This window comes from Xiphias gladius, chromosome 23 (genome assembly GCF_016859285.1).
Source record: "Xiphias gladius isolate SHS-SW01 ecotype Sanya breed wild chromosome 23, ASM1685928v1, whole genome shotgun sequence".
Lineage (NCBI taxonomy): Eukaryota > Metazoa > Chordata > Actinopteri > Istiophoriformes > Xiphiidae > Xiphias > Xiphias gladius.
The window spans coordinates 28,697,214-28,720,536 of NC_053422.1; the positions used below are offsets into that span (position 1 = coordinate 28,697,214).

At 39.5% G+C, this 23,323-nt stretch overlaps 1 protein-coding gene across 2 annotated transcripts in view; it reads left to right on the forward strand.

Moving 5' to 3' along the window:
- The window catches only part of LOC120785397 (N-alpha-acetyltransferase 15, NatA auxiliary subunit-like), a 33,777-nt gene that overhangs the window by 8,342 nt on the left and 2,112 nt on the right, over window positions 1-23,323 (forward strand). For both annotated transcript variants that reach the window (XM_040120094.1, XM_040120095.1), the window contains 15 exons: window positions 941-1,098; window positions 1,337-1,471; window positions 5,452-5,605; window positions 6,720-6,839; window positions 8,552-8,647; window positions 12,196-12,302; window positions 12,404-12,476; window positions 12,652-12,821; window positions 12,912-13,064; window positions 13,730-13,858; window positions 17,849-18,062; window positions 19,408-19,601; window positions 19,731-19,839; window positions 20,312-20,410; window positions 21,153-21,296. In XM_040120094.1, the coding sequence (XP_039976028.1) occupies window positions 941-1,098; window positions 1,337-1,471; window positions 5,452-5,605; window positions 6,720-6,839; window positions 8,552-8,647; window positions 12,196-12,302; window positions 12,404-12,476; window positions 12,652-12,821; window positions 12,912-13,064; window positions 13,730-13,858; window positions 17,849-18,062; window positions 19,408-19,601; window positions 19,731-19,839; window positions 20,312-20,410; window positions 21,153-21,296 (2,055 nt within the window). The remainder of the gene's footprint in view (window positions 1-940; window positions 1,099-1,336; window positions 1,472-5,451; window positions 5,606-6,719; window positions 6,840-8,551; window positions 8,648-12,195; window positions 12,303-12,403; window positions 12,477-12,651; window positions 12,822-12,911; window positions 13,065-13,729; window positions 13,859-17,848; window positions 18,063-19,407; window positions 19,602-19,730; window positions 19,840-20,311; window positions 20,411-21,152; window positions 21,297-23,323) is intronic.

Consider the following 23,323-nt stretch of genomic DNA (forward strand, 5'->3'; position numbering starts at 1 on the left):
AAAAACAAGAGTGGATAAACACCTGGTGCCTGTCATATAATGTGCATGCCAATTATGCATAATGTAGACCTCTGCTGCTTTAATTTAAAAAAATCAACAATATAATCATGCTATTGGTCGTCAATGGTGGCATTTGATCCATTCATTTTGATCCACTTTGATTCATCATCCTTTAAATATTGCCTGGCTGGTGTTGCGTATGGTATGCTTGCATATGCTTCACAATAAAAGCCCTGTTAAGAAATGAAGGGTTTCTGTCCACTGAAATGCTAAAGGGCTTTTAATTTGAGACATTTACAGGCGGTGTTGAGTTTGTATTAACAGCGTAATACATTAACTTAAACAGGGCAAGGGGGAGCAGATCAAAAGGTGGTTTTGTACTAAAATATGAGCAGTTATACTTATCAAACAGAGGGAAGTTGCAAATAAAGGCCTGCCTCTAATACAAGCCTGCTTCACTTTCTCACTCTCACTCACACATACACACAATTAAATGTTTATATGTTCTTGCTTTTTAAGACAATTTAAGACCTATTCCAAATAAATACTGGCAAAAAAGTAAGAAGGATATGAAGAAAAATCTGACCTCCAGAATTACTTGCAAAGTAAATGAATTTGAAATGAAATTTATATATGAAATTTATTCACGTGTGCCTGTATGTGTTTTTGTTACCTCTTTGGGACCTTTTTCGGTATAATCACTGACCTTGTCAGGAACAGTAATCCTCATCGGGACCAAAGCCTGGTCTTAAAGAGGCAAAACATAATTTCTGAAGTCCCTGGTTAAGGTTAGGGGTAAGGTGTGAATTGAGGTTAGGTTAAGGTTATGGTAAGGTTGTCCACAATGAATGGAAGTCTATGCAATAGCCTCACAAGGACGGCTGCGCAAACTTGTTTGTTGTTGTTTGTTTTGTTTTCCTGAACTTGCTCACCCTCCCAGGTTGGCATGTGTATGGCCTGCTACAGCGCTCCGACAAAAAGTACGATGAAGCCATCAAGTGCTACCGCAATGCTCTAAAGTGGGATAAAGACAACCTGCAGATCCTCCGAGACCTCTCCCTACTGCAGATCCAGATGAGAGACCTTGAAGGATACAGGGTGAGGGTTGCCAGAGAGAGATGAGATTAGTTGAAAAATCTATATGGAGGGCCACAGGATGAGAATGGATGAAGAGCGTTGTGGTGTATAAGTGTTAGTCATCCTGCTGCACAAGATGGAAAGTTGGTGAGATAGAAAAAAGAGGGGCTGACAGATTGGCACAAGTTGATGATGGACTGGATAATCAAACATAAATAACTGCTTACAGTTGTGTATTGTGATGGTTGTCTCTCTCCAGGAGACTCGGTACCAGCTGCTGCAGCTCCGTCCAGCCCAGCGGGCCTCATGGATTGGATATGCTGTGGCTTATCACCTGTTAGAGGACTTTGAGATGGCTGCCAAGATCGTTGAGGAATTCCGCAAAACGCAACAGGTAGACCAAAGCTGTAGACTACTCAGAAGATTTCTTTAAACGTATCTAAAGGTAAATATAAGATACACTCTTACACGAGTAAGAGCCTGCAGCAACGCTGTCAGTTCTGTCACACTGCTATGCTCATTGTAAGTCCTAGTGTCTGATTTGTGAGTGTGGAATTTATTTTTCTGTATAGTATATTTTTCTCTATAGTGTCCCTGGCATGCACACTACTCTGTGCTAACAATCCCACAATACACTGTGTAGCATTTCAGATTCTGATGACTATGACTAATAAGTGTCCAAATCTCAATTTACTGCCGATTAAAGAGTGTCTGTTCTAGGGAGCAGTGAACTGTGGAAGTTTGTTTTTGATCAATAGTGGCTAAGGTGAAGTTAAAGGAAGAGTAAGTGATTCTGGAGAAAGACTGTTGATATTTGAACTCAACAGCAAAAAAAATACACCCCCCCTTCAGTGCTCCTTTAAAAAGCACCGACGCCCATTTTCATGGACGTGCATTGCCAAGGCAACGACACAATGGCAGAATCCAGAGCGTGTTATATGGCGTGGAAGTAGATACTCTTTCTCAGAGCTGAAGCAAAACACATATTATAATGTAAAATGTCAACAAACAAGGTTGTTTTTACAAAATTTCAGTGACAGAAAAGAGGACTGTAGGTTTATAGCTAAGCTAACAAGGAAGGTAGCGTTACCTGGCATAGCATTTTGAATTATGCATCAATCCAAATAACCCCAATCTGCTAGCAAACTATTGTTTTTAGGTCTGTGGCAACAAAACCCTTCACACGTTTATAGACAAATACCAACAAGATGGCAAACTGTCACCACAGCTGCTGCAAAGCTAACATGCAGTGCGGAGACAGTTTCCCAGAGCCAGCACACCAGTTGCAGACAGCGATACTCACAACTGTCCTGCTACTATAGCTAACATCACTCCAACAACATATCTTGGCAAACTATAAAGTAAGCCAAATGTCCATGGGCAAGTAATTTAACCCATAAATGTGACACCGGTACCTGCTTGCAATCTAACCAGGTATTACTTATCACAAACAATACACAAAAGGACAAAACAATACTGACCAATTGCGTCTGTGAAACACAACAAAACTAATGTTTTAAACAGCTGCGAAGAAGAAACAGAAAGCTCTGCATCCATCTTCATGCCTTTCAACTCTTGGAGGTCTCCACCATAGTTGGACTGGCCATTGGCTGACCATCGAATGGGCCAGTGTGTTGGTGGGCCAGTGGCCTGTCAAGTGGGTCGCCGCATTGGTGGGCCGAGGGACTATCAAAACATTCATAAAGTTTTTATTGGGTCAGTCAAGTCTCTTCACCGGCCTAGTCTGAGTGCCTGTCATTCGGGGTGCCAGTCCAAGCATTTAAGTCTAGGGCTGAATTCCTTTCCCAGTCCGACCATGCTGTCGGCACTGTTGGAAAGCCTCACCAACATTAATGCAGGTAACCCCCCACGCCTTATCATAACCCTTCCTTTTTCAACGTTCCTCAGACCTCTGTTTCTCAGCCATCTCTCCCCCTCTGCTGTGTACCACATTAGCATGCACTGGATTTGCAATCTCTCTCGCTTCTTCTGGCCCTTTTATCCCCCTCCCCCTCCCGTGCACGAGCACAATTGCCCCCAGGTGCTGCTTGGCTGGAATTATCAGTCCGAGCTACTTTGTTTATATCCCATATACAGAGCCAGACTATGTAGAAACACCAGATTTTTTTTTCAGCACACACACAGAGCAGACAGCTAGCGGACCATGAGGAGATATTTGCTGAATTTGACACATAGTGTATTCAATTAGAATCGCTTACTCTGCCTTTAATGTAATCCTTCAGTGGGTAGTGTCATCTGAATTGTAGACGTTCAAACTTTTCTTTTTATCAGAAGAGTTAATCATGTTGTAAGCATGAAGTAAAGAGGTGTGTGTGGCAGTATTGAATATTTTATGTGAGGATGGTGCAAGCAAACATTTGATTATATTAGGCCACATGTACGATTCTCTCATGGTTTAAAATGGTGTTGGGTGGGTTAACATACAGTAAAAAACTAGTTGGAGAGTTGAAAGACATTGTGAGACATTTTACTATTATTTTATTTAAACATGTTACAGCCATGGTTGCTGTTTTGAAAAATTGCCACAATTAAATTAATTACATTTAAAGTTACGATATGTTATCACTCTGAGGACCTGTTTTTTCCATCTCTACTGGCGTGGATGCAGTGTTACAGCTGGATTGGAGATGTGAATTCTTTTTACCTGCTTCCAGGTTTTATTTTTAACCATGAGGAATAATTCTAACTGTTTGACAAGGAGCAAAAATACTTGAGAAATCTCAGAATACGAGCTTGAAAGAGAGAATGGCATTACTGTTTTATCAAACTCCGAACAGTATCCTGAATTAAATGACCATATGTTGTAGTTTGAATTTCTTACACTATTTAAACACATTCAAAACACTGACAGGTTCATACCGGTATTCTAATGTAGGAGAAAAAATTAAATACAAAATATGGCATCACTTGTTGGTGAATGACAAGCAAATGGCTGACAGATATGGGCTCAAAATACAGTAAGGTACATATAGCTGTTTGGTTTCTTTTGCAGTACATGTTGGTTGATTATCCATCTGTACTGTAAAGCACCACCCTACAGTTTTGCCGAATTTGGCTGAATCTGAGCAAATAGTATAGCCCTATACACTTTAGAATTCACCCTGCTACTTCTGTCAGCAGTCACATCATCAGTAAACACCAGTGACCCAGAGTCATTGGCAGCCATACATACCCATGCCATAACACTGCCTCCACAATGTTTGACACGGGGTGTGGTATGCTTTGGATCATGAGCCATTCCTTTCCTTCTCCATACTCTCCCCATTATTCTGGTGCAAGTTAATCTTGATTTCATCCATCCAAAGAATCTTGTTCCAACACTGGGCAGGCTTTTTAAGATGTTTTCTGGCAAAGTTCAATCTGGCCTAACTGTTCTTAAGTGTTAGCAGTGGTTTTCACCTTGTGGTAAACCTCTCTATTTACATTAATGAAGACGTCTCTTGATTGTAGACTTTGACAATGATAGGCCTACCTCCTTGAGAGTGTTCTTGACCTGGCTAGATGATGATGTGAAGGTATTTTCCTCTCCAAAGAAAGAATTCTGCAATCATCCACTTTAGTTGTATTCCGTGGTCTTCCAGGCCTTATAGTGTTGCTCAGCTTGCCATTGCATTCCTTCTTTTTATGAGTATACCTAATAGTTGATTTGGCCACTTCTAAAGTTTCAGCCATCTGTCAGATAGGTTTGCGTTCATTTGCATGGACAACTCTTTGGACCACATCTTTAGAGTTCCCATGAACAGCAACCAATTGCAAAGTCAACACTTGGAATCTGCTTAAATATAATGAACAGATGAGGAAATAGGCCACACCTTACCATGAAACTGATTGTTATTCAATTGTCCAGTTTCTTTTGAGCCTCTGAAAGTGAGGGACTATGTATAAAAATGGCTGTAATTCTAAACGGTTAAAGCAATATTTTTGTTACACCCCTTGAATTAAAGCTGAAAGTCCACACTCCAGTAACATCTTGATGGCCTTGTTTCAAATCCATTGTGGTGGTGTGCAGAGGGAAAATTACAAATATTGCATCACTGTCCAAGTACTTGTGTGCCTCACTGTATATTTACTTCCAAAACAGACAAAAGTACCACTTCAAATCACATTTCATCTTTATTTTTAAGTAGTTTATTTTGATCTAGTATCCCCAAGAAAGCCTTCACTCATAACTTTGGGTATGTATTTATACTGTGGATTTCAATCCTGCTTGAAGCAGTGATACTATGCCACAACTCCAAGTAAGCAACCAATATTCAATTAATATAAAAAAAAATTTCATTGCAGGAAAACTACTAAGGGTTGTAGTTAAAGTTTTGTTGAATCCCTGTCTTCTGTCTGTCTGTCTGTCTCCAGACCTCTCCAGACAAGGTGGACTATGAGTACAGTGAACTGTTGCTGTATCAGAACCAGGTTCTGAGGGAGGCCAGTCTGCACAAGGAGGCCCTTGATCACCTCAACAACTACGAAAAACAGATCTGTGACAAACTGGCTGTGGAAGAAACGAGAGGTGGGCTGATGCTGTCAGTCAAATAGCAACACTGTTCATTAACAGGGCTCCAGACTAACTTTTTCACTAACCTTCTCAGTTGGTCACATCCGCACATGATTTGGACACACCCTTTTTTTTGTGAACCAGAGTTCTTCTTTCTTTTGGGGGGGCAAAGTTTTTGGGTGATGCATCGGTCCCCGCAGGTTTTGTGTTTCTTACTGTCGTTGTGCAACTGCAAAGTTTCAAGCTTAAACTGTGTTGACCCGGTAACAAGTTGCCTGCAATGGACTGGCCACATTGCCTTCAATACACATGCAGAACAGCATTCCGCTTGTACCGCAAATGGGGTATGCATTAGCCTCTGTGGCTTAAAATAGTACTGCTTCTTCACTGGCTCAGTCGGTCACTCCCTGCCTGCACCTTCCCAATCCCTGCAGCCTGCACTCTCATCATCAGTTGTGTTTGAGTGGGGACATTTCATTGGGTCTTTCTCTCCACTCGCCTTTTCCTCCCTCTTCTCATTTTGTGTTTTTAAAATAATCAACTATAGACCACTTCATCTTTGAAACATGGTAACTGATGGTAACTGCACTGATGATGAAAGTGCAAGTAGGGAGAGGCCGACTGAGCCAGTGAAGAAGAAAAGCACTACTTTAAACGCAAATGGCTAACGCAGTACTTGTGCCGGAGGGGCACAAAAACAGCTTGGTCATCACTCGCACTTATGCAAGCGTGCAAAATGTTAACTCGTACACTCAAGAAATGGTCGCGCATGTGACAATTTTGGTTGCAGTCTGGAGCCCTGATTAACTTTGTGTGGTTAGGTAGACGTCCTGAAGGGCATTTTCCCCAGCTTTCTCTTAACAGAATGTTTAGAAAACACTTTAGTCTTTTTTGTTTTGTCACTTTCTGAGTGACGATTTCCCACAGTACCAATGACAAAAGAATTTAAATTGGCTAACGGTCACTCTATATTTCAGTGCCGCTTGATAAAATAAACTAAACTGATAAAGTTATGTTATAAAAACATTGTGTTAGTTATTAGTGTTAATAGTAAACCAACTCTGTTCCATCTCGTTTGGGTGGGTGTGTGTGTGTGTGGGTGTGTGTCTGGGTCTGGGTGTGGGTGTAGGTGAGTTGCTGCTGAGGCTGGAGAGGGCAGAGGAGGCTTTTGAGGTCTACAGGAGACTCCAGGAGAGGAACCCTGAGAACTGGGCCTACTACCAGGGCCTGGAAAAGGCCTTAAAGCCAGGTGAACACCATCCTCTGGCCCAAAACGTTGTAGTTCCACTTGATTTTTGTATTTTGTCATGTGCTTGTGGTTATTTTCTTTTTCTTATTAGGTGCTCAGGCCCTAATGTGTGTCGCTATGAAAGAAGAAGTTGTTGTTACTCAAATATACGTTGTTAAATCTGCCTTTGATAGGATTCCCAGACTGAAGACATCTACATGCCGATATTCAGTTATACTCAAAACCCCATCTACTGGCAACAGGAAATGATAGTTTCTGTACTTGGATGTATTGCTCCAAGGGGGTTGAGCAGATCCACTTCCAATGTGGTCAGAAAAGCCTAAAGACCTTGATGAGGCTTTATTGTGAAGATTCTGAGTTCTCATTGAATGGTGTTCTCAGTGTGGCGTGGTAAATTTTAATGTTTCACCATGAAACAGGAAGTGGTTGTTACTCAAATATATGTTGTTAAATCTGCCCAACACTTCACGTTTGATAAACGTCTTGGCCTGAAGGCACCTACGTGCCAATGTTCAGCCATAGTCACAGCGCCACCTACTGGCAACACAAAATTACATATTTGTGTTATGCTTTCATGTACTCCCCCTAGTAGGCTGACCAGGTCCACATCACATTAGATCAGAAGAACTTTGAGAGCTTGATTATACTACATTTTGAAACTTATTATGTCTAAGGTCAAAATACAGGGGCTCAAGCCCCTTTTAGGGTCTGTCTTTGCACATCACTGCCTTAATGCATGATACATATATATATAATTGGTGGACAAAGAAAGTTATGTCTAACTCATTGGTTTTATATCCGACAATCATGCAAATTCAGAGCCATGTCATACGACATTAAACATTAAACAGAGCGCTCCGGAATGCTTTTGCTTCAAGTGACCATGCATAGCAGTTTTATTGCTGTGATAAGCCATTTCCAATTTGCAGAGCTTGGGTCTCTGTCTAAAATAGCCCCACACTTTAGATGATCCTGTGCAAGGTTTTGTAGCTGCCGCTTGTTTTCTGGGGAATCCATGCTTTGACCGGACACAGCCATCTTTGCGACAGGACATTTTCATAATCATTGACGTTGATTGCGTGGAATGTGCAATTATGTTTCTGGAGAACTGCTCATCCAAAAAAAACTTCACAGTGGAAACTGTTCCCTTGGGTCCTAGGCAGTACAACCACTGAGTTTGAAGTCGATCGAACAAGCAATTGTCAAGAAAATTAGAGGACAGACAGACAATAAAGCAGGGGTTCCTCCATTTATACTTAGATTAAACAGTATTTTTTAATTCCAATTTAAATACAACAATTATACTATTAAAATAATTTATTACATTTAAAGCATTTTATGTTCATTACTGCACATTTGCTTTAAGTAGTGGTTTGTATTTGTTGATGAAACCATCAGACTGGCAGCAAATTTACGTTGCTCCAGAAAAAGATGTGGTTCTGAGACATCTGTTCTCAGTGTAAAGTTTAAGACCCAGTTTCAACCAAAGTATCAACAGCTCACTCTGCCTCATTTGAATTAACCTTCCTGCTGTTTGTTCCTCTACTCCCAGTGGTACGCCATGCACTCTGCACTGGACACTAAAATACCACACAGATGGGCCAAGCTGATTTAAAAGGGTGACTTCAATATTACTGAGGGATGATATGTTTGCTTTCAATCAGTTTTTCTTCTTACACTATGTGTTTGTCTTCGTGTTTTTGTCTCTCCAGGCAGTATAGAGGAGCGTCAGAGGATTTATGAGGATTCCTGGGTGAAGTTTCCTAAAGGCCTGGTTCCCCGACGGCTGCCTCTTAATTTCCTTAAAGGTAAACAGGGTACAATCTGCAGCACCACCATACAGTTAGTATAAAAACTGTAAACCCTAATTCTGTTTTTGATTATATTAAATACACGGACAGTTTTAGATCAAATGGATGACAAATTGGTGATTAGGAGTGGACACTCCATTTGTTTCACCAGGGCATAACTTTGCCACTGACAAATATTTCATCCATATTTTACTTTCAAGTCAACTCAAAAGAAGTTCAATATCTATACTTTATTTAGAAAAAAATGCCCAATTAGCTTGCCTTTCGTATATAGCTACATTACTATGATACTTAAAATGACATAAAAATCATTAAATTAAAAAGAAAAGGAAAAGCAGTGACTGCTTATGGTAATAATGACAGACTGCAGGGCAGGGTAGGGCAGAGTTCAGTAGCTCAGCTCAACACACAATAGGCCTCATGCAAGAAGTACAAACAGATTTGTTCTTAAATGGCACGTACAAGCAGTTTAAGAGAATTTGTGGCATTCAACAATTTTCTCTTACTTAGAATTTTCTCTTAGCTACAAACGAAATTCTGTCGTATGAGTCATGAACAGATAGTCTGCCTTTCTTCACAGGAGGAAACACTTGTTTGACTTGAAGGTATAAAAAGTAACTTTTCCGCATTCAAATGTTTAAAAATGACAAGACCTGTGTTATATTTTTTTGTTGAATTGTGTACTTAATTTAACCCAAATGTTTCTAGCAATTTTCAAACCTAGAGAAATCTGTCATTTTAATCAAGGTCATGGACCGTTTCATTTGGTCTCCTGTCAATTGCATCCTATCCCCTTTGCACATGTGTCAGATTCGTGTTTGTCTTTACCTTTTCTCTGGTTTAAGCTAAATTTTTATGACACGCTTTTTGGATCTTGGTCATTTATAACTATATCTTTTAATCGGATGAAGGACTTTAGTCTCCAGACGTCTGGATCTTAAGTTATCAGAGAAACAAGCAGAGCAAACGTAAGCAGCAGCTCAGCTCCGGAGAAACAATGATTTTTAACGTGAAACTACTTTAGACTGTTGGTACCGAATTTAATCACCTGATACGTTTGTTTTGGAGAGGGGGAGAACTCTGTGGATAATTCGGCTCCCAGTAAAAACCTCCTTGAAAGATTGACACTGAAGGAATCCTAACTGGGACAAGCTGACTGCAATGACAGCAATGGTGGTGAAGACAACTCCTCCCATTATCCCATGCTACTTCACGGCGTCACCAAACTCCATCTTTTGTTATTGTTTTGATTGAGAGACCATTAGTGGCAGAAAATACATACTGTGTGTTTAAGAATTATGGTGGGTTAATCTGTGTGACTTTTTTTTTTTTAATGAAATTTTGCAGTTTGTACACTCATAAAATTAATATCTATTGACTAAAGCTGATGAAAGCTGAAAAGAAAAAGGTTACTAATGCCACTGATTCTGCCTGTGGTTTTATGGGAACAACTGGGCGAAGTGAAGTTGCAGTGATGGGACATTTTATGTTTAATTCTATTTATTTCACAGTGGTGGTTACTGGATCAAACCCTACATACATTTAGGTACACAAGTATTTAGACAGTGGATTTGACCACAATGGATTTGAAACAAAGCCATAAAGATGTGATCAAAGTGTAGACTTTCAGCTTTAATTCAAGGGGTTTAACAAAAATATTGTATTAACCGTTTAGGAATTAGTCCTTTTTAAACATAGTCCCTCTTTTCCAGAGGCTCAAGTAATTGGACAAACCAACATAATTATAAAAATAAGGACTATTTTTAATACTTGAATGAAAATTCTTTTCTGTCAGTAAATGCATGAAGTCTGGAACCCATGGACATCACTGAATGCTGAGTTTACTCCCTTGAGATGCTTTGCCAGGCCTTTACTGCAGCCGCCTTCAGTTGCTACTTGTTTGTGGGTCTTTCTGCCTTTGGTTCTGTGTTCAGTAAGTGAAAAGCATGCTAAGTTGGGTTAAGGTCAGGTGAATGAGTTGGTCTTTGAGGAATATTCCATTTCTTTGCCTAAAGAAGATCTTGGGTTACTTTCACAGTTTGTTTTGGGTCATTTTCCATCTGTACTGTGAAGCACAATTGCAGCATTGACTGACTCTGAGAAGATAGTTAGCCCTTAACACGTCAGAATTCGTCCTGCTACTTCTATTAGCAATCACTTCATCAGTAAACACCAGTGACCCAGTTCCATGGGCAGCAATACATGTACATGCCATTGATTTTGCCACTCTAAAACTTTCTGCTATTTGTCTGATAGTTTTTTTTTTTTTTTTTTTTCTCAGCCGAATGATGTCCTTTGCATCGACACCTCTTTGGACACATATTGAGAGTTCTCATGAACAGCTACCAAATGCAAGTTCAATACTTGGAATCAATTCCAGACATTTTATCGCTTTATTTGTCAGGAAATAATGAGGGAACATTTCAAATGCAGGGTCCGATGCGCCAGGTTTATAGTTGGCATTTCCCCAACTTAGAGCAAGCAGTGCAAGTTGTCATGTTATTCTTAAAAACTTTTGCACTTTAAAACACACCTCAATTGTATTAATTACAAAGGGATTTTATGTATATTTTAAAATTTGACTAGCTGTTTGGATTACAAGTGTATATATATACACACAGAGTGGATGTTGTAGTCTGTAAACCTACTAGTCATGCAAACCACTAGTAGGTTTGCACCTTGGTGGTAAACCTTCTGTATTTACATTCATCAAGACATCTCCTGATTGTAGACTTTTACAATGATACACCTACCTCCTTGAGTGTCCTTGCCCTGGTTAGATGTGAAGGGGTTTACCCATGAATAGCTACCAAATGCAAATGCAACACTTGGATATGAAATAACGAGGGAATAGGCCACACCTGACCGTGAAACTGATTGTTATTCAGTTGTCCAATTACTTTTGAGCTTCTAAAAATTAGGATGTACGTATAAAAATGGCTGTAATTCCTAACTGGTTAATGTGATATTTTTGTTAAACCCCTTGAATTAAAGCTGAAAGTCTACACTTCAATCACATCTCGAAGGCTTTGTTTCAAATCAATTGTGGAGGTGTGCAAAACTACAACAATTGTGTCACTGTCCAAATACATATGTGCCTAACTGTATTAATGTTATTCTGTGCCATGACGCCATTTCTTTATTCAAAAATCCAATTTGCACAAAGTTCAAATGATACACAATTCGTTTGAATGAATTCAAATGCGCTCCACTGCCTTACTTGGGCAACGGAGAGTTTTGGTGAAGTGATTGTCAGCTCGAGATGGCTGTGCTCACTAGTGCCCTACATTTTCCTAGTAAACAACATAACATTACTAGCTTGATAGGTTAAAAGGGCATGTCATAGGTCAAGCTGATAGTGAAGTTTTAGAGTGCTGGATCATAAGGCAGACTAGTTCAAACGGTCTTATAGACTAGAATAGACTATATTAGCTTTTCCCCCCACATTTGAATGAATGTTTTAATTTCAAACAAAAAGTGACAGCTCTAGAGAGGCCGTACAAATCTCACTTTACTGTACCTTTACTGTGTGCTGTGCTGGCCAGGGGAGAAGTTTCGTCAATGTCTGGACAGCTACCTAAGGATGAACTTCAGCAAAGGCTGCCCGCCCGTCTTCACTACCCTCAAATCCCTCTACACTGACAAAGAAAAGGTAAGCAGGGTTACATTTAAAATATTTGCTTCCAGATTTAAATCTCTGTCCTTCCTAATCTGAAATAAAACAACAGTTGAAATTGTTTTCTTCTCATGCAGGTTACAATCATTGAGGAACTAGTAATTGGCTATGAAACCTGTTTAAAAAGTTGTCGAATGTTTAGTAAAAATGGTGAGTGTTGCTTGGTCTTGAATTGACTTCCTTATTTGTTTTGATTGATTGGTTCGATTTGATTTTTTTTTTTTTGTGACTCCAAACCATCCAAGTTGCATTTAAAATTAGATATTGCTATAGCTCTGCTGTGACTCCACACACTCATTGTGACTTATGTGAAATGTGTGTACAGATAATGGGAAGGAGGAGCCCCCTACCACCCTATTGTGGGTACAGTATTTCCTTGCACAGCACTTTGACTTCATAGGCCAGCCCAGCCCTGCTCTGGAGTACATCAATACTGCCATTGACAGCACACCCACTCTCATTGAGCTCTTCCTCATCAAGGCCAAGATCTACAAGGTTTAGTATAAATTCTACACAAACATGGAGTACTCATACTTGCGTAACATTTGTGATGTTTACCCTTTACCTACATCCTTGGCCCTGTAGCACGCAGGCAACATAAAGGAAGCAGCCCGATGGATGGATGAGGCTCAGGCCCTGGACACTGCCGATCGCTTCATCAACTCCAAGTGTGCCAAGTACATGTTGAAAGCTGGCCTAATCAAAGAAGCAGAGGAGATGTGCTCCAAGTTCACAAGGGTAAGAGACAGAATGTGTATGGAAAGAGGGTGTGTTTGAAATTTCTGTTGTCAGAGCATTTCGATTTGCTAAAATCTCGACCACCATACTTTATGGCTTCAGAGGGACCTGTGTGAAGTCTGATAAATGTCTCAGATAGGGGTGGATTAAAAAAATTGGGTTTTCTGATTAATAGTAATTCTTATTTAATTTATCTGATATTGATTCTTAAAATCCCAAGATCAGTCTTTGTATTTGCGCCTTTTCTCAGTAAACATTTATATCTTTGCTAAATGTTGTGGTTGTGTTGTGGTTACCTGAAGTTTACAACATGCACAAAAAAGTTATTTTAAGTTTAAAGTAACCTAGATGTTAGCCGCCTTGAGTCATGACAGTCTTGTAAACTGTGACGTGAATAATTACAGTCTTTGCGGACCTGACACAACTTACGGGACTGTCGTGACTGATGTGCACAGATGATTTAGTGAGCAGACTTTCAGTTTCTATCCTGTCTGTCCTGTCTGTGAATAATCTGCTACCCACAGTCCATTTGTAGCTGTATAGAACAGCATTTATTTATTTATTTTTTAAATGTTTTTTTATTTTTTTTGTTTACTGTAGGCCTAAAAAAATATATAAATTTGTCCTGATAATAGGTGATTATGTGTGTGTGTTTGTGGTTTCAGGAGGGCACTTCTGCAGTAGAGAACCTGAATGAGATGCAGTGCATGTGGTTCCAGACAGAGTGTGCCTTGGCCCAGAAGGCCATGAACAAGTTTGGAGAGGCCCTGAAGAAGTGCCATGAGATTGAGAGGGTGAGTTTCCACAACTATCATCCCCTCCGTAACCCCCCCACATTTGCCCACATATATGCATCTCTGACTGATAAACAGCGGAACAGTTCTGTGTACCCTCTGAATGATCATATATATTGAAATCATTGTAGTAGTTTTCCTCCTGTCACTTTAAATAGAGAGAGAAAAGAATTATTGATTTCACTGTAACTTCAGCTGATGTTATTATTTACAGGGACTGTTGCAAAAACCAAGCGTCTTATAAACATTAGTTAAAAACGAGATGTTTACAATAAAAGAAATGCCACCAAAGAGGCTTCGGAGTACGTTTTATTTTTCTCCCTAGGCTTAGATCTACTGTGGAGTGAATGTAATAAGTCTGCCAACTCACTGCCCACACTGTTAATTATATGTACAAGCGCACCCCTGAATTTCAAGATCGTAATTAAGAATATCTTCAAAAATAAATGCAAATGAGCCAATTTTGTATAACCAGAATTATTTCAATAAAATGTTCAAGGTTACTGGACAAAAGAAGAAAAAACAAAACTTGCATAATAGTGAAATAATACAAAAACAAAATCTCTACCTCGGACACAATTATTGGCATCATTTTTGATGAATTTAAATAAGTCCCTTGAACAAACTCACCTTTGCTTAATTTTCAGTCATCTCATGACCTGACTGACTGATGGTTTTACTTCATAAAATGGGGCTGATTGTTTTCAGTTTCTTTTTCACAATAGCAAAGCTATTGTGAAACAATAGAAAGCTATCTGAGAGCATCAGAAATGTTATCTTGGGTCTTTCAGCAGGACAATGACCCAAAGCACACACTCAGCAGCACAAAAGAATGTTTGAAAAGGAAAAGATGGACTCTTTAAATTTGGCCATTAATGAATTATGATCCCTAAATCCTATTGAAAACCTTTGGAGAGAGCTGAAATCGTTGCAAAAAGGACTTCTGCAAACTTAAAAGCTTTAACGCATAGCAATGCAGGAGTGGCAGAAACTACCAGCAGAGAGGTACAAGAAATTTCGAGATGGCTACAAGAAATGTTAAGAGGCTGCCGTTGTTGCCAGTAGTTCTGCAACCAAAGGGGTGCCAATAGTTGTGGTACTTAGGGTACATTTTATGTTTTGTCCCTATATTTTATGTTTTTTGTTCAGTAACTTTGGACATTTTATTAAAATATTTTGGTAATACAAAATTGGTTCATTTGCATTTATTTTTGAAGATATTCTCAGTTATCTACTTGAAATTTAGGGGTGCCCCTTTTGACCAGGACTGTATATTACTGAAGTATTTTGAATTATTTGATTTCCAAACATCATAGCTTCTGAATGCAATGCTATTTGGTAGCTGAAGGGTGAAGCTCTGTCATCAGGCCTTCCCCTCAGCATGTGAATGCACCACCAGGAAGTATTCACAGATCTCTCTGTGATTCGAACACTGTTCAAATTCAAAAATTAAGTAGGTTTAACAAAATCTAGTGCAGGCGTATGTTTCATCACGATGCATTAACTATGTTGAGCAAGTCTCCATTAGTTGATTTTAATAGCGTACTGAAATGAATCGAAAGAAATAAGGCCCTGGAAGGTTGAAAAAAGTAATTTAAAAATTACAGCACCACTTGCCTTAATTGTAAAATGAATGTTGATCATGTATGCTGTAAGAAAACAAGATTTACTGGACTGATTGTGGAAAACCACTGGAATAACTGAAATGTTGTCCATGCTGCAAATGAAACACCCAATCGAGCATCACTAGCATCTCTAGTATCACTAGATACATTTAAAGTTTTCAATTGCATAGAGTGTTCTTACATTTTTGAGGTCTTAACTGTAGGCTGGCAGATGACAAGTCCATAAGTTTGTTGATGTTTTTGTCCTTATTGACTATTCACCTTTAGATTTAAACTACAGAAGTATTCGTATTACGCCAGATATTAAAATCCCACTCAATTTGAATTATGACCCAGTAGTTAATTCTGCCGTGTAGTCTATGAATAGATGGCCACACCAATATCTATGATTACACATATTAATATATTTATAATGAATATTTTGTCCAGATTTATATATTTCAGTCCATTCCATTGAAACCTCCAACATTTTTTGTTAAAATTAGAATGTTTTATCTAAGTTATATGCAATGCAATGCAATGCAAATGAAACTACCATAGATAATAGCAGACTACAACATCCACTCTGCATTTATATATACACTTGTAATCCAAACGGCTAGTCAAATTTTAAAAGATACACAAAATCCCTTTGTAATTAATACAATTGAGGTGTGGTTTACAGTGCAAAAGTTTTAAGGAATAACGTGACAACTGGCACTGCTTGCTCTAAGTTGGGGAAATGCCAACTACAAACCTGGCACATCTGACCCTGCATTTCAAATGTTGCCTCATTATTTCCTGACAAATTAAGCAGATAAAATTTCTGGAATTGATTCCAAGTATTGAATTTGCATTTGGTAGCTGTTGATGAGAACTCACAATAAAATGTCCAAAGAGGTGTCGATGCAAGTGATGGAAGCTATCATTCGGCTGAAAAAACAAAACAAACCTATCAGACAGATACCAGAAACTTTTAGGATTTGCCAAATCAACAATTTGGTACATTCTTATAAAGAAGGAATGCACTGGCGAGCTCAGCAACACTAAAAGGCTTGGAATACCATATCTAAAGTGCATGATGGCAGAATTCTTTGCTTGGTGAAGAAAAACCCCTTCACATTATCTAGCCAGGACAAGACTCTTGAGGAGGCAGACATACCATTGTCAAAGTCTAAAGTCACGAGATGCCTGTCATGACTGTAATACAGAGGGTTTACCACAAGGTGCAAACCAGTGGTAACACTCAAGAACAGGAAAGCCAGATTAGAACAGAAAAACAGAAACAGTGTCCTTTTGGGTAAGTCTCTACAAGCTTTGCACGCCTGGATTTGGGCAGGTGTGCAATTCTCCCTGGCAGTTTCTCTCAAGCTCCGCCAGACTGGCTGGGAAGAATCTATGAACTGTCATCTTCAGGTCTTTGCACAGATGTTCTATGAGGTTTGAGTCCAGGCTTTGGCTGGGCCACTCAAGGACAGTAAGGGACATGTCCTGAAGCCAGTGTTGTCTTGGCTGTATGCCTCAGGTCATTGTTATGCTGGCAGGTGAACCATAGCCCCAGTCTCAGGTCTCTTGCACTCTGTTCTCTGCTCTCTACTCATTTTGGCTGGACGGCCAACTCTGGGAAGAGTCCTAGTGGTTCCAAAGTTTTTCCATTTCACAGTTATTGAGGCCACTGTGCTCCTGGGAACGCTCAAAGCTTTAGAAATAGTTTTATATCTTTGTCCTGATCTATATCTCACCACAATTTTATCACAGAGGTCTGCAGAGAGTTTCTTGGACTTCATGGCTTGGTTTTTGTCATGACATGCAGTGGGAATTGTTGGACACAGATTTGTGCCTATCTAAACTGTCCAATCGGTTCAGTTTGCCACAGGTGGACTCCAATCAAGTTCTAGACACATCTCAAGGATAATTACAGCAAACAGGATGCACCTGACTACAGATTGCCACAGCAACAGGACTGAATGCTTTTGTAAATTTTAGTTTTTAATTTTCAATACATTTGAAAAAAATTCTAAAACCAAGTTTTCACTTTGTGATTATGGGTTATTGATTGTAGGTTGACTGAAAAAATGGCAATCTTATCATTTTATTGTGTTTTAGATTTGATTTTAAAGTAAACAAAAAGTGAAGTAATCTGAACACTTTCTGAAGCCACTGTATGTGTGAGTGTGCACACATGCGCATGTATACTACTTACATTAAGCCTTTATTTTTTATTATGCTTTGTATGTTTATTTAAAACAGAATAAATACAACAGTTAAAAAAGTTAAACTTTTTAGAGGATGAAATGAAAAAAACATGAATTCTTCTAACACCTGCAGATCTAAAAACAGACTCATTCCTCTGCCTCCTTTTTCCCCTACTCCTCCTCTCCATCAGCATTTTGTGGAAATCACAGATGACCAGTTTGATTTCCACACTTACTGCATGAGGAAGATGACGTTGCGTTCCTACGTGGACCTGCTGAAGCTGGAGGATGTTCTGCGACAGCATCCATTCTACTACAAAGCTGCACGAACAGCCATCCAGATCTACTTGGCCCTGCACGACAAACCTCTGACTGACGACAACAAAGAAAGCCAGAAAGACACCGGTCAGAGTGTGTGTGTGTCTGTGTGTGTGTGTGTGTGTGTGTGTGTGTGTGTGTGAGTGAGTGAGAGATGAGATTTAATGTTTTTATGATGTTACGAACGGCTGTTGATTGTCTCGGGTACCTTTATATCAGCCAGGCATTGTTTAAATGCATGATTTATATTTCCCTATCGAACTCCTCCAAAATGTTTGGTTTCAGTGTTACCGCCTGTGATTATCCCCACATAAAGGGATATGCCTATGAACCTGTCTCATATAATACAATAGTTAAACTAGCGAAACCGTCTAGACTCCACCTATATTTTACTGCAAACATCAAAATTCTTAACTTAAAATTGTTAAATAGGTTGCGTTGTGCACAGGTGGTGGCTGGAACTTTTGCTGAGGCCAAGGAACCATTTCAGAAACTCAGGCATCTCAACTGCATTTCAACCGAAGGTACAAGGGTGTAAATTTAGTTTCTGGAGCCAAAAAGTCCCTGCTGCGTGGGTAGTACTGTGTACTGGTTCAGGAATTATCAGGACAGACTGCTGTACTGAAAATCATTCACCGGTGAAACACAGAATTTACAAATGCTACAACGTGCAGACAGCTTCATTCATAAAAAAGGATACACCTGTTTCACTAGAACCAATGTTAGAACAAAGGACTAACATTTCTATTTGTGTTTATTGATGTTAAAAACAAAATTATGTTGTCAGCTTCCTGACTAGTCTAAAATGAAGGAAACAGAACTCTATTTGCTAATATTTTCATGGTGGTTTTATTCTAAAGGAGAAATAAATAAGCATCAATCGCTCAGGAAACTGTCTACTGTTGAGACAGGTTTTTTTGAGTTTGCAGTTTTTTTTCCCACCTGTGTAGGTCTCCGTTACATTCATTCATTCCATCCATTCAAACATCAGTCACAGTAAATACAAAAACAGCATGATGATGATTCTGTGTTATTGTTTCCTCATGTATGAAAAATGTGTCTCAAACGGGTCCATCTCTTTTCTCATCATTTATGCCTTTATGAGTGAATTGAAAGTAGAGAGATGACAGAAAAAGAGGGAAAGAAATCGGAAATGACATTCAGCAAAGGACTACAGCTGGACACAGACCCATGGTCATCATTTTGTAGTGTTTTATTGACCTAATTTCCCAAAACTTTGCGATTCTTCAGATGTGAACCGGAATGCGCAAAAGGGACATTTTAGTTCCTATTTTATTTCCAGTTCTAGTTCCATAGTTCCAGGAACGGTTCAGTTTGAAAAAGACCAAGAATTTGCAAAAACGGTATGGTCACAGTACTGTCTTAAAATTAGCACTAGTAAAGATACAATTTAACATTTTGCTTTCTGTAGAGAATCTGACAGACAAGGAGCTGAAGAAACTACGCAACAAACAGCGAAGAGCCCAGAAGAAGGCACAGCTAGAAGAGGAGAAGAAGAACGCAGAGAAGGAGAAGCAGTTAAAGAACCAGAAGAAGAAAAAGGAGGACGATGACGAGGAGATAGGAGGGCCGAAAGAGGAGTTAATACCAGACAAACTGGCCAAGGTGGGCTCAAATTTACCAATTCTTTCAACATGACATAAGGTTTTGTAGCTGCACTGTGTGAATACAGCTGGCTTGATTGTTAGATCTATTACAGATTAGTAACGGGACATGGTTAACTTCTTTTACCAGCCGGAGAATCCTCTGGAGGAGGCAGTGAAGTTCCTGATCCCTCTAAAGAACCTGGTGCGAAACAAGATTGAAACTCACCTCCTGGCCTTTGAGATCTACTTCAGGAAAGGTTGGGCAGATACTGCAAGCAGTATATCATACTGCATTTCACACACTCATATCAGTAGTTCAGTAGGTAGAGACATTGTTTACACTGATTGTGGTGCTGTTGTCTTTGTAACCGGGAGGCATGACTGCCATGCTGTAGGGGTAGATCTTATGGCAGGCAGCTCTGTAAGCTTCTGCAGCCTTCTGCTGACCCTCGCCCAGCTGCCCGTCACGCAAAGCCTCCAGCACCTCAGTACAGATCTGCAGAACACACACATGCAGTTAGCTTATCTGACTTATTGTGGACATGTTCTAACCTAGAGACATCAGGGGTCTGTACCACGAAGCGAGATTAGTGGGTTAGCCATAGGCTTAACTCAGGTTTTCCAGTATCATGAAGCTGGCTTCCTTTTAACTGGGGTAGATCACCATGGTAACCTATATTGTTTACTTATTCAATCTAAGATCGTATTTGTTTCTCTTTATTCCTCCAGAGAAGTACCTGTTGATGCTGCAGTCTATAAAGAGAGCTGTAATCATAGAGACTTCCAACCCATGGCTGCACCAGTGTCTAGTGCGCTTCTTCAAAGGAGGTGAACAACCCACACTGAGCTCATGTTTCATAGTGACATCTTCTGCATATTACTGGGGGAGAAGCTTCAAAGTTACTAAGGGGAGGTGTTCATGTAACATGAATCATCAGAAAACCTTCTACTTGTGTGATCAAAATGTGAAACCACTTGTAGCATAGGTTAAATAGACTGAAACCACAAGGATCCACACTCCATCTAACTTTGGGGAGGGGGACGGTGAAGTGTGCTCAGTCCCAGAACAAAATTACACCCAGCACGCTCTCATGTTTACCCAAAATGATAGGCACACAAAGAGGGCCAGTAAAAACTGTATAGATATGCCCGATGGCCAGTCTGACTATGAAGGGTTTTGTTGTACCTGGGTGGTGCGTGCACGTAGTACGCCAGCAGTCCGAGTTAATATCAATAGATAATAAACATCTGTCTAACTTGATGTAAGCTAGTTAAATCTACCTTTTACTCTCAGCTCTTTCTGTCTTCTTTCTCTCTCTGCTTCTTGCCTTGGCTGGGTGTCCCCACAAGTCTCCATTTTCTGTATCAAATAAAAAGCCCTGTGCAGAGTCTAGTAATTGCAAGTTCATGACATTGCAGCAGCGTCAATAATTTTGCAGTGGTGGGCCCGACGCTGCAAAATAAATATAATGGAAATAGTGTGTAGGCATTCCTCAACAGATTTACATGGCTTTATTTGAGTTAAGATTTTATCAAAGCTTCATTTGGTCCTGTTTATGCTTTTGTCCAGTGAGTGAGGGTGTGGACATGGCGGAGGCAGTGAGGACGGTGTTGAAACGGGAGATCTCCAGATTGTTTGGGGAGAGCAACCCTCAGAGCTTCAACAAGAGCTACCTGAGCCAACACTCCAACTCCATCCCACACCGACTGGCTGGTATGCAGCACACATACATACTGACACCCCAGTAGATGTCTATTATCTATCTGTTAAATTCCCCTTCCACTCTAAACTGTGTTTTGTTTATTGTTACTTCTCTTGGATGTCTTTCACTGCACTGTGCAGAATGATGGATGCGCAGTTTGTTTTCGAATACATCTGCTGAAGGGGAATGGTTTCTCTGAGCTCACCTTAAATCTCAGTCCAACACCTGTACATTCCAGCAGAGTTTTATGACAACTAGTTTGGAGCCAATCATGGTCCAGTGTGAAACTGACACGAGTGTGATGTAGAAACTTGAAGCCTCTAAAAAGTTTAGGTCACAAACACCTAGAAAAAATTATGTGTTTGTGACCTAAACTTTTCAGTGAAGTAGGAGATGTTTTGTGTCCAGCAGTTAAACGTTTATGGTAAACAATATTTGCATATGAGGGAGAAGGAGGAGCTGTCATTTTAATAAATTTTAATGAGGTAATTTAATTTTAAATTATTACTCCAAGCAGAGTAATTTTATACGTCTTGAAACATGTCTTGAAGGGGATCTTTTAAGACGTGATGACTTTTTGTCCTCAGACAGAGATGTCAGTTATGTAAATGTTTATTAAGGCTTTGTTCAGACATGACAGGAAAGGGGCCCAAAGCTCACCTTTATATACATGTGAGGGGTTGGTGGAACCACTGATTTGTAAAGTAATGATGTCAATGAAGAAAAGTGTTCTCTCACAAGGTCATTGCTGATGGATTTTAAAACTTATTTTGCTGTTGAAGCCAAAATTATTAAAAATCATTAGCACAAAGGATGCTCGCCTCTCTTCTTACATTAACTTACTAACCATTTTTCTTAACCAGCTTCATCATTTCTAAAAGAAATTGGCTGCTGATTTTACACAGTCAAACAGTGCAAAGTGTAAAGCATTTTGCTGAATATTCAGAATTTCATCTGTGCAGTTGGCATGAGTAACAGTCAAAATGCAGAGAAGTGTGAGAGGGAATATATTTTTTCTGGCATGAGAAGATTTATTTTCCATGTGCAGAAGAGATAAATAAGTGGTATATGTATTACACTAAGAGAGACCCCAAGACTTCTTAAGGATCGGTATCAGGGCTGATCCGGGCACATTTTAAAGTGTAAGTTTTGGCTAAAATAAAACCTATCAATATCTCATCCTTTCTTTACTGTATTCTATTGTTGTATCCACCTTCTGTTGGTAGTGTTACAGTGCTGTTATCCTTTATTAAAGTTGTGATACAGTGCAGCAACATTAAAAAAGTATTGTTTGAATGTAAATATATTTGGGCCTAATCTTGCAACCGACTCTTGAGTTCTTCTGACAGCCAGATCAGCAAAAAAGAGCTCTGACTTTAATGCTGTCCTTCTCATAGCAACGAGTAGCAGTTTAGAAAACTTTCAGGTAGCAGCTTCTTGATTTTATCAGGTCCTTGTCCGTTCCTTTTGATGGTTAAAATTACAAACATTGTCACTGACATATCATAACAGCTGTCGCTAATTAATGTTAATTCCATGAGTAACTTGATAAAAGGACAAAATTAAACTCATCTGTTGTCTTGTTAAAGTGTCTGTATTCAGACAGAGATTATTTGTGTGGGATGAAACTTCAGTCTGTGACACTGCTGTACAAATGCAAGCAGACTGTTTCTTTCTTAAATTAAATTTAGATGAATGATGGCAGTTGGGTCTGAAGACTACAAGTTTTAACATGAAAAAAATCTGGAGGTGTGGAGTTAGTAAGAAGTGAGCACACTAGATGTCTCCTCCGCTCCTCATCTCTGCTGCAGGCTACAAGCTCCAGATTACATTACCTGCTACAGGAGCTCTGCTAAATTGGTTGAGAACTTTTTTTTTTTTTTCTTTCTTTTTTATGAACGCACAACACTTACCCAACACTTTCACCTTATGCTGTTGCAGCCTTAACATTGCTATGACTACATTCAATGCAGATTTGTGCTGTGTGAAAACTGTTACGGAAATCTTAATAGATCCCACCCTAGTAAGATTTTTGTCA